This window comes from Centropristis striata, chromosome 21 (assembly GCF_030273125.1).
Source record: "Centropristis striata isolate RG_2023a ecotype Rhode Island chromosome 21, C.striata_1.0, whole genome shotgun sequence".
Lineage (NCBI taxonomy): Eukaryota > Metazoa > Chordata > Actinopteri > Perciformes > Serranidae > Centropristis > Centropristis striata.
The window spans coordinates 18,569,950-18,589,923 of NC_081537.1; the positions used below are offsets into that span (position 1 = coordinate 18,569,950).

General features: G+C 38.5%; 1 protein-coding gene across 2 annotated transcripts in view; it reads left to right on the forward strand.

Annotated features, from left to right (window-relative positions):
* Positions 1–19,974, forward strand: part of dock1 (dedicator of cytokinesis 1) — a 244,084-nt gene that overhangs the window by 25,154 nt on the left and 198,956 nt on the right. For both annotated transcript variants that reach the window (XM_059325282.1, XM_059325284.1), the window contains exons 2-11: positions 1,815–1,898; positions 3,041–3,081; positions 3,228–3,283; positions 3,867–3,963; positions 5,474–5,622; positions 6,727–6,862; positions 10,213–10,370; positions 12,023–12,104; positions 12,934–13,069; positions 17,878–17,950. In XM_059325282.1, coding sequence (XP_059181265.1) covers positions 1,815–1,898; positions 3,041–3,081; positions 3,228–3,283; positions 3,867–3,963; positions 5,474–5,622; positions 6,727–6,862; positions 10,213–10,370; positions 12,023–12,104; positions 12,934–13,069; positions 17,878–17,950 — 1,012 coding nt within the window. The remainder of the gene's footprint in view (positions 1–1,814; positions 1,899–3,040; positions 3,082–3,227; positions 3,284–3,866; positions 3,964–5,473; positions 5,623–6,726; positions 6,863–10,212; positions 10,371–12,022; positions 12,105–12,933; positions 13,070–17,877; positions 17,951–19,974) is intronic.

Below are 19,974 nucleotides of genomic sequence, written 5' to 3' on the forward strand. Positions count from 1 at the left end.
CTGGTTTGTTTAACACTTTTTTTTACTACATAATTCCATCTGTGTTCTTTCACAGTATTCCTCAGTATTAATCCACAATGTTGAAAATAATAAAAGATCAGTAAAAACCATTGAATGAGAAGGTGTGTCCAAACTTTTGACTGGTTCTGTGTCATGCAGAACATGTTGGCGTTATTTAGAAATTATGTTATCTTTTACATTTTTCTGTTGAAACTGAACAGTAATGATGTTTATTTAGCCATTTATGTTATTCCTATTTATTCTTTATTTTCTCACTTATCATTCATAAGATTGGCTGACAATGTAATGCATTGTTTGCATAATGTTTGTGTGTTAAGTTTTATGTGTTATGTTTGAGAAAGTAGCTCTTTGGGTACATTTGCAGAGTGGTGAAAAATCAATAAAAATAAGGTCTTGACTATACGACTATATCGGCCACCAGATTGGTTATTAATGAATTATCAGCATCGGTCTCAAAAATCCCATATGTGTCGGGCTCTAGTGTTGCTATCATGATACAAAGGTTACGATTAAATTTATGGCCATATACTGCAATACTGTAAGCAAGATTATATATATATATAATGTTAATGAGCAGCCTGAGTCTGCAAACAGCAAAAGTGAAAGTAATTGGTTACTTCTAGAAGTTGGATGTGCAGCTTGTCGCCTGCAGCTCTTCATCTAACAGCTCACTGCGGCTCCTGACTCTTCATTACTCCCTGCAATATTTCAAACCCATCCGCTGTCAAAAAATGCTGAAAATGACCGTCGCCTTGTTTGGTTGACACATGTTTGACAATTGACCACCGTACAATAAAATTAAACTTGTGTTTTGGTGGTTAAATTCTTAATGTGAAGCAGAACAGTTTGCATTAGCAGTAACTTAATACAGCATGTTTTCTGTGAATGTTGAGCCACAGACACCTGACAACTTTAACAGAATGATGACATGCAAAACGAAGCTGCATAACATTCAAATGTTGGTTTTAGAATTTGAATGTCACTATTGAAGCTTCCAATATTTGGTACAGCCTTGGAAAGATTCTCATACTGAGCAGAAATTAAACAACTGCACATAAATTAGGTAAAAGAGTTATATTATTTCTCTCTTTTGATTACATTTGGTGAACAGTTTGTTTTTGGTGCAGCTCTAAGGATGCAAAAGAGCATTTTTTCTTAATAAACCTGCAGGTTTGGAAAATGTGCATGCATGTGTCAGATTTATCTGTAGGTATCCACATATTTGCATTCATTATACTAAGATTAATTGTTATTCTGTATATGTCAGTGCACTTTTCAGTGCCAAAACATGTTGGTGGATCAGTTTTGTGTGCCACCTGTAATATGCTTTATTTATTCCTGTTGATTTAACAGTGCAGACAGAAATTTGCTTTTATTGTGTTGACTGCGAAAACAAAAGAGAATCTTCATGTCACCTGTTTGTTTTGTTTGAGAACACCAAAGAAAATAAAGATCTCTGCAATGATTTATTAAATCTTTGTCCTCGTCCTGTGAAGTCTGAGCCAATCTGTTTTCCACTGGCATTATTACTGTTTTGGCGCTCTCCCTCATTATTGGTTTCCTTGCAGTGGGTGGTATAAGTGTGTTGATATTACAGCAGTGATGGTGCCAGGCTCAACCATCACTGTGTCAGACTGTGCGGGTGGACATCCTGTGGATGTGTGATGTCTCTACTACACATTGCAATGGCACACAATTAGCGCCACAAGGGAACCAAACGCTTTATTGCCTTCTTCTTCCTCCTCCTGTTATATCTCCTCCTCCTTATATTGTCCTCTCTCATCTTTCTCCAGCAATCTATAACTACGATGCCCGGGGAGAGGAGGAGCTGTCGCTGCAGATCGGAGACACGGTGCACATACTTGAGACACATGAAGGTGAAAACTGGCTTATTGATGACACACATGATCAGAGCTGACACGCCAATGTTCTACATTATTTTCCTGTCATTTCTTGTACAGCTTTCGTTCTGTAAAAATCTTCTACATGTGTTCAATAAGATCATAGATATAGCAATTATGATGGTGTTTCTGTAAAATGAAGACCCCACACTGTTCCCTTTGTCTGCTGGTGTTTCATTGTGGAAGGCATGTTGTGTTCACAGTGTTGTCTTCAGCTGTAATCTCAGTATTTATTGTGAATTGATTAACCCTCTGAACCCCAAGCAGTTTCTGGGTTTTTTGCTCCTATCACATTTTAATCGCTGTGGCTTCCTTTTTTTTTGTTTTTACTGCAATATATAAGTCCTGCACCTCCAGGGAAGCTGCACAACAGTGGCTAGAAGTAGGCAGAACTCAAAATGGTATTTTGTGCAGTAAAACACAGTTATATATATGTATTAAAAAAAATGAAATGCGAGTTGAATTTTCTGCATAATTTATTTTGCAATTATTGGAAAAAATGGGATCTATCAACACACGTTTCCATGTACCCACAAGTGTTACCAATATTGGAAAAACTGGAGCTATTCATATTTAATTATTTTAATTTTTCTTATTTTTCTTTTATTTAAACTTCTGCTCTGTGTAAACATGCACTTCAGTTTAATGTTGGCTGAATTTATACCACGTGACCATTGGTCATAATTAAGTAATTCATGACTTCCCAGTTGCATTAAAGAGTGCAGAATTTAATGGTTTTTACAGGATCTGGTTGGTGCAAACTGTTTTTTTTTGGGAATTTTAAATGAGACATGTAGAAAAAAATATTATTATATTATTTATTTCCCTGCTTAAGCATTCAGCACATGATTCATTCAAGGACTGTCAGAAATAAAAAAAATCCAATGATAATTGTTAATAACTTGATAACTATTTTAACAGTGTTTTGGCTATTATAATTATTGTAATTTCTGCATTTTTGATGAAAATATGACGATCAAATCTTTGGTGTTCAGAGGGTTAATAAGACAGCTAGCGTTGTTAAAAAGCTTACTTTAATGTACAGTTTTTATTGTTCTTGTGTACTATAAATATATACGAGAAAAGCAGCTTACATGTAATAATGTCTTCTCTGTTAGACTGGTACAGAGGGCATCGGCTGAGGAGAAAATCCAAAAAGGTGAGTGGCAAGTCAGCAAAGGTTTCACACAAAGGTTTTATCTATTACTGAGTGATTACTCTTTGCAGCATCAGTTTTTCAGCTGCTTATCATCTGTCCCGGTCATATGTTAATGTTGACTTCACTGTGATCTCTTCCTCTTTTAGGGCATATTTCCTGCTTGCTATATTCACCTGAAAGAGGCCACAGTCGAGGGCAGTGGGTTAGTACTTGTCCACTTCCACTTTTGAATGACGTCAATTTAGGATTGCTTCGCTTCTTCTTTCATTGGAAGCATATATGAGTATTAGTATGTATCAGGATGAATATTGTGATTATAATTATGTTGGTTAAAGATGTATTGAGCTGATGACAGCAATAAAAATCTAATTGACAAGAAATAGACAAGACGTTTGTTCCCCCAGCTTGTTTTCTGACCTACTGAGAATCTTGTTGGCTGGGTAAAATTTAAATTGTACGTAGAAAGCCTATGAGGTTATGTCAGTGAGGAGATCTGCTCTTGATAAGATGTGACATGTGGCTTTGTTGCTGCACTGTTTTGTTTTGATCTGTCCTCCTTCATTTCACTTGCAAAACACACAAAAAAGAAAAGAAACTTTGAAAAAAAAGACTTCAAAGTCCTTGATTTCAGCTGAGAACCTTTTAACAGAAGTATAACTTAAGAATTTAAAGGAAGCTGTGAAATGAATGACTTTAATTAGATACAAGGCAGCATGTTTCATACTGACAGTGTCTCCATGTGGGGCAGAGAGGACAGAAATTAAGTTTGTTCAATGTCACTGCAGGCAAAAGGAGACGGTCATCCCCACTGAGCTGCCCCTGGTCCAGGAGGTGACCACCACTCTGCGGGAGTGGGCTACAATATGGAGGGACTTATATGTGGTGAGCAAGTTTGTCCAACACACACACCTACACACACATTCATGTCAGATAGGATTAGGCAATGAATGAAAACACACCAAGCATCTTAGGGTTAGTTGTGGCTGGTTGCAATAATTATGTTTTCGACAGCCAAGAGGCGTTTCATGTGTTTCAGACGGGAGGAAAGAGTCATAAGAATCCTGTTTACTGATTGGTTGCAGGTATTCTCGGGCTGCTAAAAGTTATAAATCACCAAATTTTATAGTTTGGCTGCACTCTGCTGCAGAATCAAGCCACTACAGCTCAATGCAGCCATCACAATTTTCTATAAAAATTGTTTGGCAGCTTGCCGCTCACCACATTTTGCTGCTACTTTGCGGTTTTTGTCGTTACAGGGAAAAGAAACAGCAGGGCAGTAAGATTTCTTACCGAGTACAATGACCCAGAAATATCTAAGTGGCAGCCACGATTAGAGCTGGTCACATTCACTAAATGCTTAGGAAAGGTGCTTCAGTACAATTCTTCTGACTGTTAGACCACAGCCCAGGTCAGGGGTGGGTAATTAATTTTCCCAAGGGGTCACATGAGATACTGTGAAGGTTGCCAAGGGCCGGACCAAAACTCTGAACTTAATTCTCCTCATTAATTTCATCGCTTTTAAAAATGCAGTAGATTATGTGGTTTTGAGCTGCTACTGAATAATACATGTTATGATAAGACTAAGTTAATGCGGACTTACATTCAAACCACAAAAACAATATACAGCATGTATGTTGTGCAGTAAACCAACAATTTATTAACTTATGCAAAAAGCAATAAGTGTTTTTGACAAGGTTAAAAGATAACACATTGTGAAACACATTTCTGTGCAGGTGCTTATGCACGCATGCACATACGTAAATCGCCTTCAAAATAAAAGCACTGTGGTTGAATTGATTTCTAATTTCCCGTTAACCTCATGCGGTCCAGACGGGGAGAACCAAAAGGCCGGATGTGGCCCGCGGGCCGCCTAATGCCCATGTCTGTTCTAGGTTATTATAGATATGTCATAATTAGCTTTTGTGTTTCCATATATGTACGATTTTAAAAAAAAATGTTGAAGATGCTGAATTGTTGTTTGTTATTCAAATTATTATAATAATAGTATAATATCAATATATTATACTATTATTTTCTTCATTTTAGTTACAGATTTTGTGGTTTGTACGTGGATTATGTTTTTATTTATAGTCAAGCGATTGTGCATATTTGAACACAACAATACTAAAAATCAGTGTATTATTTCTTTCACAACGTATTAAAAATTCAGTATTGGTCAGGTTCTTTTTGGATGAGTTCTACGTTTCACAATAATATTTTGTTGAATTTGCCCTATGGTGATTCCCCTGCTTTTAATAATTGAAATCCACACCGTGCTGCTAACATGAACAAGTCGTGTTACCAGTCAAAGTTCAGACACACGAGCACTTGAATCTTCTGCATTTCCTGTTGTGTCCAAGCTGTTGATCTGTCTGTGTGTTTCTGCTGTCAGGGGGACAAACGTGAGATGTTCAACTCTGTCCGTGACATGATCTACGACCTCATCGAGTGGCGTTCCCAGATCCTGTCCGGCACCCTCCCGCAGGACGAGCTCACCGAGCTCAAGCAGAAAGTCACCTCCAAGATCGACTACGGCAACAAGTGAGCATCCAGTCTTTAGAGGCTTTCTTCCGCTCCCCGCAGCTTAGATCCTTTTATCCTCGTATCTATCTGGAAAAAATGTCTCTTGGTGGAATAGGTCAGCAGTGTCAGTCAATAGAAAATGACAGGTCATCACTTAGCTTGAGGACAAACTGGAGGGATTTAGCTTCAGCAAACCGTACTGTATTCCATCATAAAATGACAGCTCCTGCAGTGTGTCTAGAAAAATCGGTTGAAAATTAAGATTGCGAAGCTCCATTTTCCTCTTGTTATGAACCTTTAAACCTTTGGCTAGGTAGAGAAATGACTTTTGCCTCTGCAGAAGAGGATAAGTTGATGAAAACCATTGAGTGCATGTTGGCAGCATGCTGTTGTCTTTGCTGAAAGGTTGAACAAAGTAGGGGAGCTTTGAAAGTAAACAGTGGAGCTGAGGGGTGAATGTTAAATAAGAAGAAAGTGCGTGTGTAGAGGTGTGAATCACCAGAGGCCCCACGATACGATTTTATCCTGATACTTGAGTCACAATACTATATTATTGCGATTTCAAGCATTTTGCAATATGGTGAGTGTTGTGATACAATATATTGCGATTTATGAGAGTCAAACATAAAGACTGACCAAGAAAGTATTCAGTCAAACTTAACTAAACTGCTGTCAAACATGTATGGACGACAACAACTGCAGCATTTTCTCAAACTTTCCTCAACTTTAAACTTCACTGCTCTGAATTTTTTTGAATTAAACATAAATAAAGCCTAACTTTGCAGCGTTATTTCAATAACTTCCTGACACGATATCCTGAAGCACATGTTGCCTATAGATTCCTTAAATCTTCTAATTTCATATGATACCAGCATATCTCCAGCATATTCCTAAAAAAAACGGCAAAAACAGAGAAAATACTAACAGCACACTGGCCTTCTGTATGCTAAATATCGATACTTGGCGGCCATGAATCGATATTATATTGCCACGCAAAATATTGCGATACTATGCTGTATCGATTTTTTCCCCCACCTCTATTGTCTTGTATGGTTTTCCATTGTCTGTTTTCATCTTGGTGGGTTGTGGCATTCGTTAAGTCTCCGCCATTTCTTTCGCAAGGTACTTGGATCTGGATCTGGTGGTCAGAGACAAAGATGGAAACATCCTGGACCCAGAGATCACCAGCACCGTCAGCCTGTTCAGAGCACATGAGGCCGCCTCCAAACAGATCGAGGACCGGATTCAAGAGGAGAAGGTGAATACAATCTTGAACTCCATTCTTACACCTGTGGCTTCTTACAGAGAGTTAATCAAAGATAAGTAAAAGCACATTAGTACACAGTGACACACCTTAATCTTGTTCTTTCTGGCTCATTAAATCTCAGTTAGTCAAACAGGTGCAGTCACAGTGAGTGTGTTTATTAGGAAAGAAAACGGGTAGAAGGTTATCACTGCTCTTCATAAGAGATAATTGTTTGAGATGACCCCTCATTTGTCTTCATTGGAGATCGCTTTCCTCTACAGTACTGTTTGCTCCATTCATATGCACACATCCAACATCTTTTACTCTGGGATGTAAATGTAGGCTGCTTCATCCACCACTTTTTGAAACTTTTCAACTGTTTAAATTTATTTCTTCAAAATCTCATTCACATCAAGATCCCTAGAGAATCAACTTACTTTGGTTTCACCTGGAACCATCATCAGGTCAACATTTTTGTCTATAATTTGTCCAAATATAACCCCAATTCCAAGAAAGTCGGGACATGGTCGAACCAGTAAATAAAATCTTTTGTGACATATATTTGATTGAAAACTGTACAAAGGAATTATTTTTCATATTTAAACCGATAAACTCATACTGAAGTATTAGATGTTTATGACTACATACCTGCAAACTATAGCCCCTTTTTGACCACAAGAACTTTCCCCAGGATCTAGGAACCTTTTGAGGACCTCATTGCATTTCAACAACAGGGTCCAGAGTGTGAATTAAGTTCCGAAGACCAATTTACTTGCCCAAAAGGCCCAGTTTCAGGGGTAACTGAAAGTACAGGAGCTTTTGGGGGCTTGCAAGGATGACTGTCACTGATTGGTCAAACACAGACAGCTCTGCCACTTCGACTCGTGTACCGCTTCATTTATAAAACAAAGAAGTACTCTAGTATCGATTTAGGACGAGAGGAGAACATTTCTCTTTGTTTGATAACTTTTAAAGTTAATGCGCTCATTGCTTATTTTAAAAAAGACAGAATGTGCCAAGTGTGGCGACCGAGCATGCAGGGAATGTTGATTTGCAGGCTGCAGAATCTTTCAGCAAGCTAGCATGAGAAAGGGAGAGGCAGCGCAGCAGTGCTGTGATGAGAAAGCCAGTAAATGATTGTTTGCACAGTGGTTATTATAAACCACAAATAAATATGCATTCAACACTCAACAGATAATTTACAGTGAAGGAAGATGCTCTTAGTTTAATTTCCCTCCTCTCTGTTTCATTATTTACATCCAACATGCATCAGTAAAATACTATGCTGCAGTAAAAGTCTTTTCAGTGAGACAAAACCAAAGAAAAAGTGTGTTTTCAGGTGAAACAGCACTGAACCGCAGGTTGCAGAGTGTGTTTACACCTCCGACCACCAGCAGCCCTCGTCCCATGTCGGCGGTCTAATTTGCCTAATCTTCAAACCGCTGTGGACACAACAGGCAAAAACAGGCTGAGGGAGCCTTTACGGTCCTTTAAAAGTAACCTGGAGATGAATATTAGCAGGAACTTCTTAGTTGAAATGCATCTTAGAACATTAACTATACTTTGTACTTTAATTCAGATTTAATTGTTTGCATTTCACAATAGGCCCACTGCTTCCAAAACTGTTAATTAAGATAATTTTCTTAAGCCATTTACAAGATTGCATAAACTATCGAGGGAGCATTTCTATTCTACTTCCAAAGAAGATGACTTGTTTCTTGACTGGCTTTTGTTAAGTAACAACAGTGGTGGAAGAAATATTCAGATCCCTACCTAAAGTAAAAGTACTAATACCACACTGTGAAATTATTCCACTACAAGTAGAAGTCCTGCATTCAAATCTCACTTAAGTAAATGTACAAAAGTATCAACATCAAAGTGTATTTAAAGTATCAAAAGTAAAAGTCCTCCTTGTGCAGAATGGACCCACCCAGATTGTTTTTTTATATTCCAAATATATTATTTGATTAATATTATGATGCATTTATGTAAGCAGCATTTAATTTTTATCAAGGTAGGGCTCATTTTATCTACTTAATATATTGTTATGAGGTTTAATAAAAAATAATAAATAAAAACAGATCGAATCAATTTAAATGTATTTTTAATGTTAAATCTCTGCCTGAAAAGTATGTAGACAAAGACAAAATACTATTTTTCCGACTTTTTTTTCTTATAAATTTGCTAATTTTTTCCCGTATATTTGCTACTTTTTTCTCATAAATCTGCAACTTTCTTCTCGCAAATTTGCCACTTCAAATCTCGTAAATCTGTGACTTTTTTTTCTTGCAGGTTTACCACTTTGATCTCGTAAATTTTGAGTTTTTTCTCAAAATATTACCCCCATCCCCCGGATCCGTATTTTTTTTTTTCTCATACTTGGCCGTAATACGCCGTCCTAGAAAAGTAACTAAAGCAGTCAGCTAAATGTAGTGGAGTAGAAGTATAAAGTTACATTAAATAGACATACTCAAGTAAAGTACAAGTACCTCAAAATTGTACTTAAGTACAGTACTTGAGTAAATGTACTTAGTTACATTCCACCACTGAGTAACAACAGCACAGGCTGTAACAGTATCAAACACATGGAAAAGGTTTGTTTCATGGAAAGAAAAATGATCAGAAAACCCACAGAAACACCCCTGTAGTTCAGTCTAAAATGGAGTTTTGGCATTTACACAACTTCAGCATTGAAGTGGGAAAAATGGGGCCACTGCTGGTACACAAACACGCTTCACTGCTTCTTCAGAAAGTCAGGAACCCAGCCAGGTTCCCTGTCTATTTCACTTGGCGTATCGGTGGCATCCCTCACCTGAATGTCACTTGGCAGTATGTAGGAGTGTCAGTCGCTAAGTGCCCTGCAGTTATGTGGTCTCATCTTACGTGACCTTCTCATCCAGAGGTCTTTATTGCATATGCATGGGCAATAAGAAAGAGTCCAGGTCAATGTGATAAATATTTATAATGTGGCCGCAGCATATTTTTTGAAGGGCATCCAAGGAATCATGCCACCTTTCTAACCGCAGATGCAGTTCTGGAGATCAAGCGAATGTTGAGGCTTTTTACTCCAGTGAGGACAGAATACATTATAACAGATTTTGATGGATTTATAGACATTGTTAAATCGTGTTTCTTAACTTGTGAAATTTTAAGAAAGACACAGAGGAAGTGGCTGACATTCGATAATCCGACGCTCAGCTGCTAACCGCACCTACACACAGTATTTCTTTCTTTATTCGCCTCGGATCTTCCCCGGTGCTCATTGTTTAAACTCCACAGGCCCGAGGTCTTACCTGCATGTCACAGAAAGCTGCAGAAGAATGCCTGATATTGAATGCGATATCTCTGTTTCCCTCCGACAGTCTCAGAAGCAGAATATTGATCTGACCAGGCAAGCAAAGTTTGCCTCCACGCCAGCGTTTGCCCTCTTTGTGACTCTGAAGAACGTGGTGTGTAAGATCGGCGAGGACGCAGAGGTGCTCATGTCGCTCTACGACCCAGTGGACTCCAAGTTCATCAGGTAAACTCCCCGGTGCATATTCACATCCTCTGTCTTTACTCATATTCAAGGTATGCATTTTTTCGTTTTTGCAGCATTTTATCTCTATTTACTGACAATTGAATTCCAAGTTTCTGTCTGTTGCCAGTCTAAAATTCTAAAGATGACATACTTCTGCCTTGAGCTCAATACAGTCATGGAAAAAAATATTAGACCGCTGTTTTCTTCAATTTCTTGTTCATTTTAATGCCTGGTACAACTAAAGGTACATTTGTTTGGACGGATATAATGATAACAACAAAAATAGCTGATAAGAGTGTAATTTAAGAGCTGATATCTAGCCATTTTCCATGGTTTTCTAGATAATGATTTTGGTTATTATCAAGAAAACCATGGAAAATGGCTAGATATCAGCTCTTAAATTAAACTTATCAGCCAAACAAATGTACCTTTAGTTGTACCAGGCATTAAAATGAACAAGACATTGAAGAAAATGGGTGGTGTAATAATTTTTTCCATGACTGTACATCTGTATACTATACTATACTATACTGAATTATATCTCTATACTATACTATACTATACTATACTGAAGTATATCTGTATACTATACTGAAGTATATCTGTATACTATATTATACTATATTATACTATACTGAAGTATATCTGCATACTATACTAAACTGAAGTATATCTTTATACATCAGCTCTGTATGACCACGTTGTTCGGTATCTGACTGTAGCTCACCCAGACGACATTCTTTTCATAGCAAACATAACAACTCATGGTCAAATACGTATGACATTTCAAAACTGGAGTGGGGAAGACTTTAGATGTGTCCTTCATATACACAGGACTGAAAATAATGCCCTTTTGTGGACCAGATAAAATGTTGAGATGGAGACTAACTCATTCTTTCCAACAACTATCGGCAAACAATGACACACACTTGGAAGCATTTTCACACACCATGCAAGAACGTGACCCAAACAAGTGCAGCCTGCTTCCCAGGGATTTGCCATTGTTTTAGGATTTTGACAGCAAATTATCACAAGCAGAGCAGCTCGACTGTGGAATGTTTCTCTCGCATTAAAACATCCATGTATTTTGTTTCCCAAGCGGATCGGTGTCCTGGATTAACATTCAAGCTTGTGCAGCTTTGAAGGAAATTACAATTAATGCAAGCCAACCGATTGCCTTAATTCACTGAAATCGTGAATGTGTGAATATGAGAAATTGCTGAGATTATAATGATGAGTTAGGGCTGGGCGATATATCGATATAGTTTTTTTTTCTTAATATATAAATGCTGCCCTTACTAGGTTCATATTTAATTATTTTGTAATGTTCGTTATTATTTTCGCATATATAAATATATTTATTTCAGGAAAAGATTGGCCTATTTAATTTCATAAGCTATTTTTATTTAAGATATTTTTTATTTAAATGTGCACTTTATGGAGCTTTGATTAAAAAAAAGGAACTCCTGTTGTTGTACAGTATTTATGTTCACTTGAATAAGCAGTTTCAATAAAACTACTTGTGACATGTCATATTTGGCTTTGACTTTCACTGAACATATCGATTTTCAGCCTAAATATATCAGGATATGACTTTTGGTCCATTTCGCCCAGCCTTATGATGAGTCATGTTTTTTTTTGTCATCTCGCAGTGAAAACTACCTGGTGAAATGGTCAAGCTCTGGTCTGGTGAAAGACATAGACCAGCTTCATAATCTGCGGGCTGTCTTCACGGTGAGTGTGTTTGTGTGTCCCTGTATTTGTGTGTGTGTGTGTTCGCCTGTGGAAGTCCACTGTTTATTCAGCCATGTTATGAGGCATGTGGGAGCCTGTTTGCAGAGCCTGTATTTGTTAAGCTCTCTCAGAAAGAGCTCGGCTCGCTGTATGTATTTACCAAGGCAGCCACCTCTATCTAATGGACGCCCAAGGGCGGAAGGGTCAGCGTGCAGCCCACTGGGAGCCCTTTGCTAGTTTTGAAAGGCATTGCCCACAGGAAATGAATCTGTGGACACAATCACAGATGTAGCTGAAGTAATTTGTGGTGAAAAGTTTGAACTCAACACAAACTCATCTTCACCTAATAAAAGGGATAATAATCGATCAGTTGTTGTTGCCCTGGTTGTTGCCAGATGAGGCTTTAACCCTTAATAGGGCACTCATTGACATACTTGCAAACTCCAAATTTCAACCCTAGAGAATATTGGAGAATATTACATACAGCCAGAATGTGTAAAAAAACATACGAAAATAATATTATGAGAAAAAAGTTTACAAGATTAAAGTGGCAAATCTACGAGAAAAAAATGCGCAGATTTATGAGATTTAAAGTGGTGAATCTGGGAGACCCCCCCACTTTTTTCTCGTAAATCGGCAACTTTTTTCTGCGCAGATTTGCCACTTTAATCTAGTAAATTTGCAGCTTTCTTCTCGAAATATTACCTGAAGTTACCAAATAGAGTGATTTGCCTGATAAAGGGTTAAAGCCTGATTGTAAACGTTTTGGTTTTGTCGACCAAAGACTTGGATTTGTCATCAACAGTTTTCCTTTTTTCCTCCACTTCAGGACTTGGGCAGTGAAGACCTGAAGAGAGAGAAGATCAGCTTTGTGTGTCAGATTGTGAGAGTGGGCCGCATGGAGCTACGAGACAACAACACCAAGAAGCTGACGTCAGGACTGAGAAGACCCTTTGGAGTGGCAGGTAGGCCTGTCACGATAATTACTATATCGACTCATCATTCAATATATAAAATGGACACAGTTGTTTTTTCTAGACTCCTTAATTGTTGTTTACATGCGTGTTTGTTTACATAATCATCAACATTTGAGAACAACTGAAACTGGATATACAACAAACCTGGAAGTGCTTTTAAAACATGACCGTCCCTCCCAGTTTACCTAGCCGGGAACAAAACTGTTGCTCGTCCACTCACGTGCACACACACACACACACACACACACAGACACGGACTGCCCTCCCTCTTTAAGGGGCCACGCTATGGGATTAGAACACTGACAAAAATCGCGCACTCGTAATGAGACCCGCGCGATCGCAAATCAAACATCCGCGGGTGAATATTGTTTTTTCGAGCGCTTTCAAATCACTTGCGAGCTATTTTGTATCCTGCATCTCTGCTCCCTAGAGAAATATTGTAGCCTGCGAGGAGGAAAACACGATTTGCGCGCTTTTGCACGATTTGCGCGTGACACTTTCACCTGCTCGCGCGGGCCGTGTCTGCACGCGCTCAAGTTTATTTTTTTGAGTGGGCGGTTTTTGTCAGTAAGGGGGCGGGCATGGCAATCACCATTGTACCGAATATGATTGGTTGAGCGACTTCGCTGATTAGACAGCAAGGTACGGCAGCTCCACTAGGACAAAGGGGACAAATCTCACAGCCCTGAATGCCTGAATAACATGGGTTGTGATTTGGTGCTATATATTGCCTTGACTTGAAAGTTTGCAAAATGTCACACAGAGCAATGTACTCCAATTTGTTTGTCAGCGCTGTCTTTTGTTTCCTCCATCGTTGACATTAATCTGATAAAACGCTCTGATTTTTGTAACTTGGATCTTTTTATTTTGATAAAAATGTTTTGTTCATATTCTAGATGTACTTATTTGTCCCTGAAAATTATACACGTAATTTATTAAATTATTTTAAAAAAAACTTAAACTTGCTCAATACATGCTTGAGCATTCATGCAGGAAAAAATATAAACTATTGCCTACATTGACACACTACAGACTATCCAACAAACACTTTTTTTTTAGCTGTTTATAGTTTTGTCCTCCTGTAGCATTTTGACAATGTAAGCACATATTAGTGACCTGTAACAGTTTAGATTAAGATAACATGAAATAGTAGTTGTGATATGTACCCCAGGGTAGTAGTGATATGTTTTGTTATTATTTAATGTATATTTTAGTTTCATAACATTTATTAATAGGTTACTTTGCTACGTGGAAACCCAACCAGCAAAGGTCACCTGCTACCCACAGCGGGGAGGGTGCCAAGGTCAAGGCAATATCGTTGACCCATGCATTGAACCAAAATTATTCCATAATAACTATTCTGACTTACATCAAGGAGTAGCACTTCTACAACAACAAAAAAAAAAATCCTGTTTGTTTGAAGGAATAGGATGTGAAGAACTTAGAACGCCACCTGCCTGCTACTCTCTCAATGACACTTTCACTGTTAAACACTCAATTACCACTTCTGTGTCAAAACAAACAAAAAAATATTTTCCAACTTAAGCCGCCAGTATTAGTTGGGCTATTAAAACACTGTATCCTTCTTGTCCAGAAAATGTCAGCTTCCTCCGAACTATACATCATAGTTTGTAGTTCAGACTCTCCATTTAACCCTGTTGACATCACTATGACATCAACAGGACTATTATCAGACTTTAGACATACAACAGAAACACAAACTGAAGGCCTTATACACATAGTGTCCCTAAATCTAGATCTATTATTGGAATAAGGTTATTTTTTATTCATAAGAATGGTGTATTTGAAAATACAGGTAGATAATGTGGATCTTTATCCTGGTTTATCAGATTAATGTCAACGATGGATGAAACAAAAGACAGCGCTCAGACAAGCATATTGAAGTACATTGCTCTGTGTGACATTTTGCAAACTTTCAAGTCAAGGCAATATATAGCACCAAATCACAATCCATGTTATTCAGGCATTCAGGGCTGTGAGATTTGTCCCGTTTGTCCTAGTGGAGCTGCCGTACCTTGCTGTCAAATCAGCGAAGTCGCTCAACAAATCATATTCGGTACAATGGTGATTGGCATGCCCGCCCCCTTACTGACAAAAACCGCCCACTCAAAAAAACAAACTCGAGCGCGTGCAGACTCGACCCGCGCGAGCAGGTGAAAGTGTCACGCGCGAGCAGAGGGGAGCGGACCCGCGAGCGCGCAAATTGTGTTTTCCCCGGTTTTCCTCCTTGCATGCTACAATATTGCTCTAGGGAGCAGAGATGCAGGATACAAAATAGCTCGCGAGTGATTTGAAAGCGCTCGAAAAAACAATATGCGCCCGCGGATGTTTGATTTGCGATTGCGCGGGTCTCATTACAAGTTCGCGATTTTTGTGCGCCACTCTTATAGTGGACGCGTTATAACACAGACTTTTTGTGCTTTTTAAGTAATACTGCCAATGTTTGACAGGCAGTAAGAATTTCCCAAAAGTCTCGCAAACAGCTGTTTATATATTATTTATAACATATAATATAATATTTATCTCAGTGCAATTTCTGTTAACAGAGCCTGGGTCTAACTTATTTGTTTTCATTGTAGTTTATTTATTTATGTTTTATTTATCTAGGATGTTTTAATGTTTCTTTTCCACATTTAAATTCCAATGTTTGAGATTTTAAAATCCATTGCTGTGGAAAAGGGTGTACTCAACGATAATATCGTTTATTGTGATACTTTTTGGGAAAATATATCGTACTAAAAATTTTTGTTATGGTGACAGGCCTAGTGGCAGATAAAGCAGGCTGCATAGAGATTCCAGAAAGAACTGCAGGGCATGTTACTGTAGTCAGAGGTTACCTTTTTAAAAACATCGCTTGAATGAGAACTTTGTAGCCTCGTCTCTGTTTCAACATCCCCATGATCATGTTCAGATAAGAGAGAACACTTCCCCTGTGTTGCCGTCCACTTTAAATAAAGTATTATTCCAAAGTCTTCGCCCAGATGAGTAAAAGTATTTGGCTAAAATTCATAGATATCCAGCTAAAGTGGAAAGAAGAATTAGAGTTTGATTTTCACGTTGGCAAGCTGCCAGGCGTGTTGTAAACTAATTAGATTGGCGTTTTGCCCGCACTACTCCAACAGAGAAAATTATACCCCTCTTTCAGTGCCACTTGAAGAGAAGGTAAATGACAGCCTGATTTATGATTATCTTTAGACATCATCATCATTGCCGTGGTACACAGCGTGATGGAGAGCCTGATTTTGGGAGATTTTCTCTTTTTGAGACACAGTTATAACTGACATATGACCTGGAGGGTAAGAGAGTAAAGGTGCTGTCACATCAGCAGTAGCTACTATGTATAATTACTCTCAGTCACTTCAGCTGAAATCAGTTCAAGAATGTGTTTCCTGTTTTGGTACCCGGCTCTGCTGGTCACCTTTGGTCCAACTCAACCTGCGAATTTGCAAGCTCTGCAAAAAGTGTATATGCATTGTGTGTTTGGATACACTGAGGTCATTATTCTAGCTGTATGCCATCACCCCATTTTGTATAGTTTTAAATTCAGACTTGCAGGCCCAGTTCTGTAAACTAATGTAACTGGAAAGACATTTAAAGAGTAACTTAAAACATGAAGCCCTTTCTGGTTGAGCCTGGTTCACTCAAATGCATACAGCAGTTCTTAGGTGTGGTTAGGTGTAACCACACCCAACTATGATGTCACAGGTTGCTGTAATACACCTGTACATAACAGCAGTAAGCTGAGAAATTAACACTATGAAAAGCAGTTGTGGGAAACTGTTAAAATCAATTTAAAATGAAATCTGTAATAGCTAAAGCATTCATTCTTTTTGCAGATTTTGTTTTGCGCATCATGACATTGTACGCCCATGGTGATGTCATTATGCTATGTGTAGTCTAAAACAGCATGACAATGCGTGGTGTCATAAGATTGGCTCCAAAGGGGCATAGAAGCTGGTTTAGAGGAATATCATTTTTTCTGAAGGGAGCTCTGAGAAGAGTCGCTGCTCCTTTGTGTGGAAAAGAGCCAGCTGAGGTGGTTTAGGCATCTGGTAAGGATGCCTCCCGGGTGCCTCCTGTAAGAGGTCTCCATCTGGTTGGAGGCCCCGGGGAAGACCCAGGACACGCTGCAGGGATTATATTTCTACCTTAGGGTTCCTCAGGAGGAGCTGGACGTTGTGGCTGGCGAGAGGAAATCTGGAATACTTTACTTACCGGCTGCCCCCGCGACCCGGCCCTGGATGCTCAGATGAAAATGGATTATTTTGTTATATTTACTACACAATTTCAAAACCTTTATCAATTATTATGGTTTAGTGACTTACATAAGCTTTTAGCTTAGATTTAAGGGATATGAATAATTTGAAGATACTCCACAAAATGACATCACTGGAAGCAAAAAGTACATTAAACTAACAAAACACCCTTCACTCACGTCATGTAATGAGCTGACCTCAAATACCAAATATTGTACACGGTTCAAATAACTTCTAATGTGTTAGGACATATTTAGTTCATGTTCCTTCTCCTTTAAGGATCACTATTCAGGTCATAAAAATCAGGGTTGACTCGATTTCACCTGAAAAACTTTTTGCTTTTTCCATCGCAGCCCTACATCTGCCTTAATTAGTGCTCAGTGAAGTCGAGCCAGCGTCGGCTGCTCCCACCCCCTGATGTGTCCTTGCAGTGCAGTTATCTGTTGCTCTTTCACAGCCACGCTAAGCTCTGCAGGCCTTGAGAATGTTTTAACCCTCTCTGCTTGTTTTTTTCCACAGTAATGGATGTCACTGACATCATAACGGGCAAAATGGACGACGAGGACAAGCAGCACTTTATCCCATTTCAGCCGTAAGTGGATTGTTCAGCAGCACAAAATAAATCACATTCACACATAAGGGAGCATTGAGTTCCTTTAAGCTTGGTATAATGTTGCATAAAATAGCGAGGCTGATATATTCCTACTCTTACACTTATTTCCATTATTTTGAGTATGTGCAGTATGTCACAGACGCCGCAGTTGTATTTTAGTTTTGTTAAGTCTTGAATTCTTGACACCTGATTAGCAGGGTTTTTTAAGACAGTAGAGCTTCTCTATTCCCCGCTGACTCAATTAAAGCAATCTCATTAACTGCTGCCATTCTCGTAGGACTGCGTACAGAGCCGGAGTAACCTTTTCCTTAACGTGATTTCCTGCATAATTGGAAAGGCTTCAGATTCAGGCAGTTTAGCTGGCGGATCACCTCACTTAACGGTTTTATCTGTGAGCATAAATCATGGAAATTAGAGCCTTCCAGTGTGAGGAGAAGAACAGGTTCTACAAGGCGTTATTTATGTCCAAGTGTGAATATTTTAACTGATGAAGTTTTGAAATAGCTGCTCCACAACCCATTACAATGTGTGGGTTCAAGGCCAGCGGAGGCACCGAGTGAAGGAGCCATTTAGGGAGAGGCGTGGTGATGTAATTTGGATAGACTTCTGGCATCCAAACAAAACTGAAACTGGCTTTTAGAAATGGACCAGACAGATCAAAATCTTGCTGAAATAGTTTGTTGTTCCTGTTTGTTCCAGACACTCCTTCATTACAAGGGACTGAGTTGTTCTCATCTGTGTTATGCTGCCTGGAATCAACCCAATTTGTAGCAAAATTTCACTTTGTGCTGACATGTTTGACTACTTGATTGATGGAAAACAATTGATGAATCAAATCAAATGAAATCAAATAGCCTTTATTGTCATTATATAGTCAACTATAGAACAAAATTGGGAGTGCCACTGCTTAAGGTGCACAATTAAAGCAATCATAACAACAAAACAAACATGAGATAGGGTATATGGTAGAACACTGAGCTAAAACAAGGACAAAAACAAGGATGTGTGATGTCATGAATAAATATGTAAAAAAAAGATAAATTACAACTGAAAGTACTACAAATGGTATAGACAAGGTAGAAAGTGTGTTGCACATTTTTTTTGTAACTTTCCTTTTATTTGTGAATTTCAAGTCAAAACAAAACAGGAGGGCAATAGTACAAAGATGTTGGTAACATAGGCCATATCATAGTATAGAAAGAAAAAACAAAGAAACAAAACACCCAGAGAAAAAGCAACAAATGGTACATGAGTGATTCCAATTACAACAGGTTACATTACATACTTTGTGTAGTCCATTTCCTCCAGACTTTTGTATATTGGTCAGATTGCAGCCTTAATAAGAAGGTCAATCTCTCCATACAGTTAAATTTTGTTAACTATTGCAAACCAATCATCCTTTGTTTGCGGGTTTACCTGCAGTCATTTCCATGTGTGTTGCACATATTAATTATATTGCACATATCAGTTTTATTGCACAATGGGCATTTAGAATGCAATCAAGAATCAATTACAGCAGTGTCTCTTTTCCAGATCTGCCTACTAAAGATAATCCACTGACACAATTTGATACAGCAGTTAATTGTCCCTTTAGGCCATTTTTATGCCAAAGATTAATTTTTTGCAGCTTCAAATGTGAGGACATTATCTTTGCTTTATATCGCTGCTGTTAGCTGGAAAAAAACAGCATTTTAAAGACAGCACCTTGGACTCTAGGAAGATATACGGGGCCTATTTCCCTATTTTCTGTCATGTTTTAATCCATTAAGTAAAAATAACCATCTGTTAAAACGTTCATATATTAAATTATTGCAAATGTCAAGGAAAACCTGCCCAATTCCTGTTTTCCTGCAATGTTTTGCCCCATGAATGTACAAACGTACACCCTTATTCTACTTCTTCCTCGGGTTGGTTTTGGATCCGAGCCTGGAGGCACGAGACAGCCGAGTGACAGAGATCCTTTACTGCTTTCTCCATGCTGACATCACCTCCGTCTTCTCCTC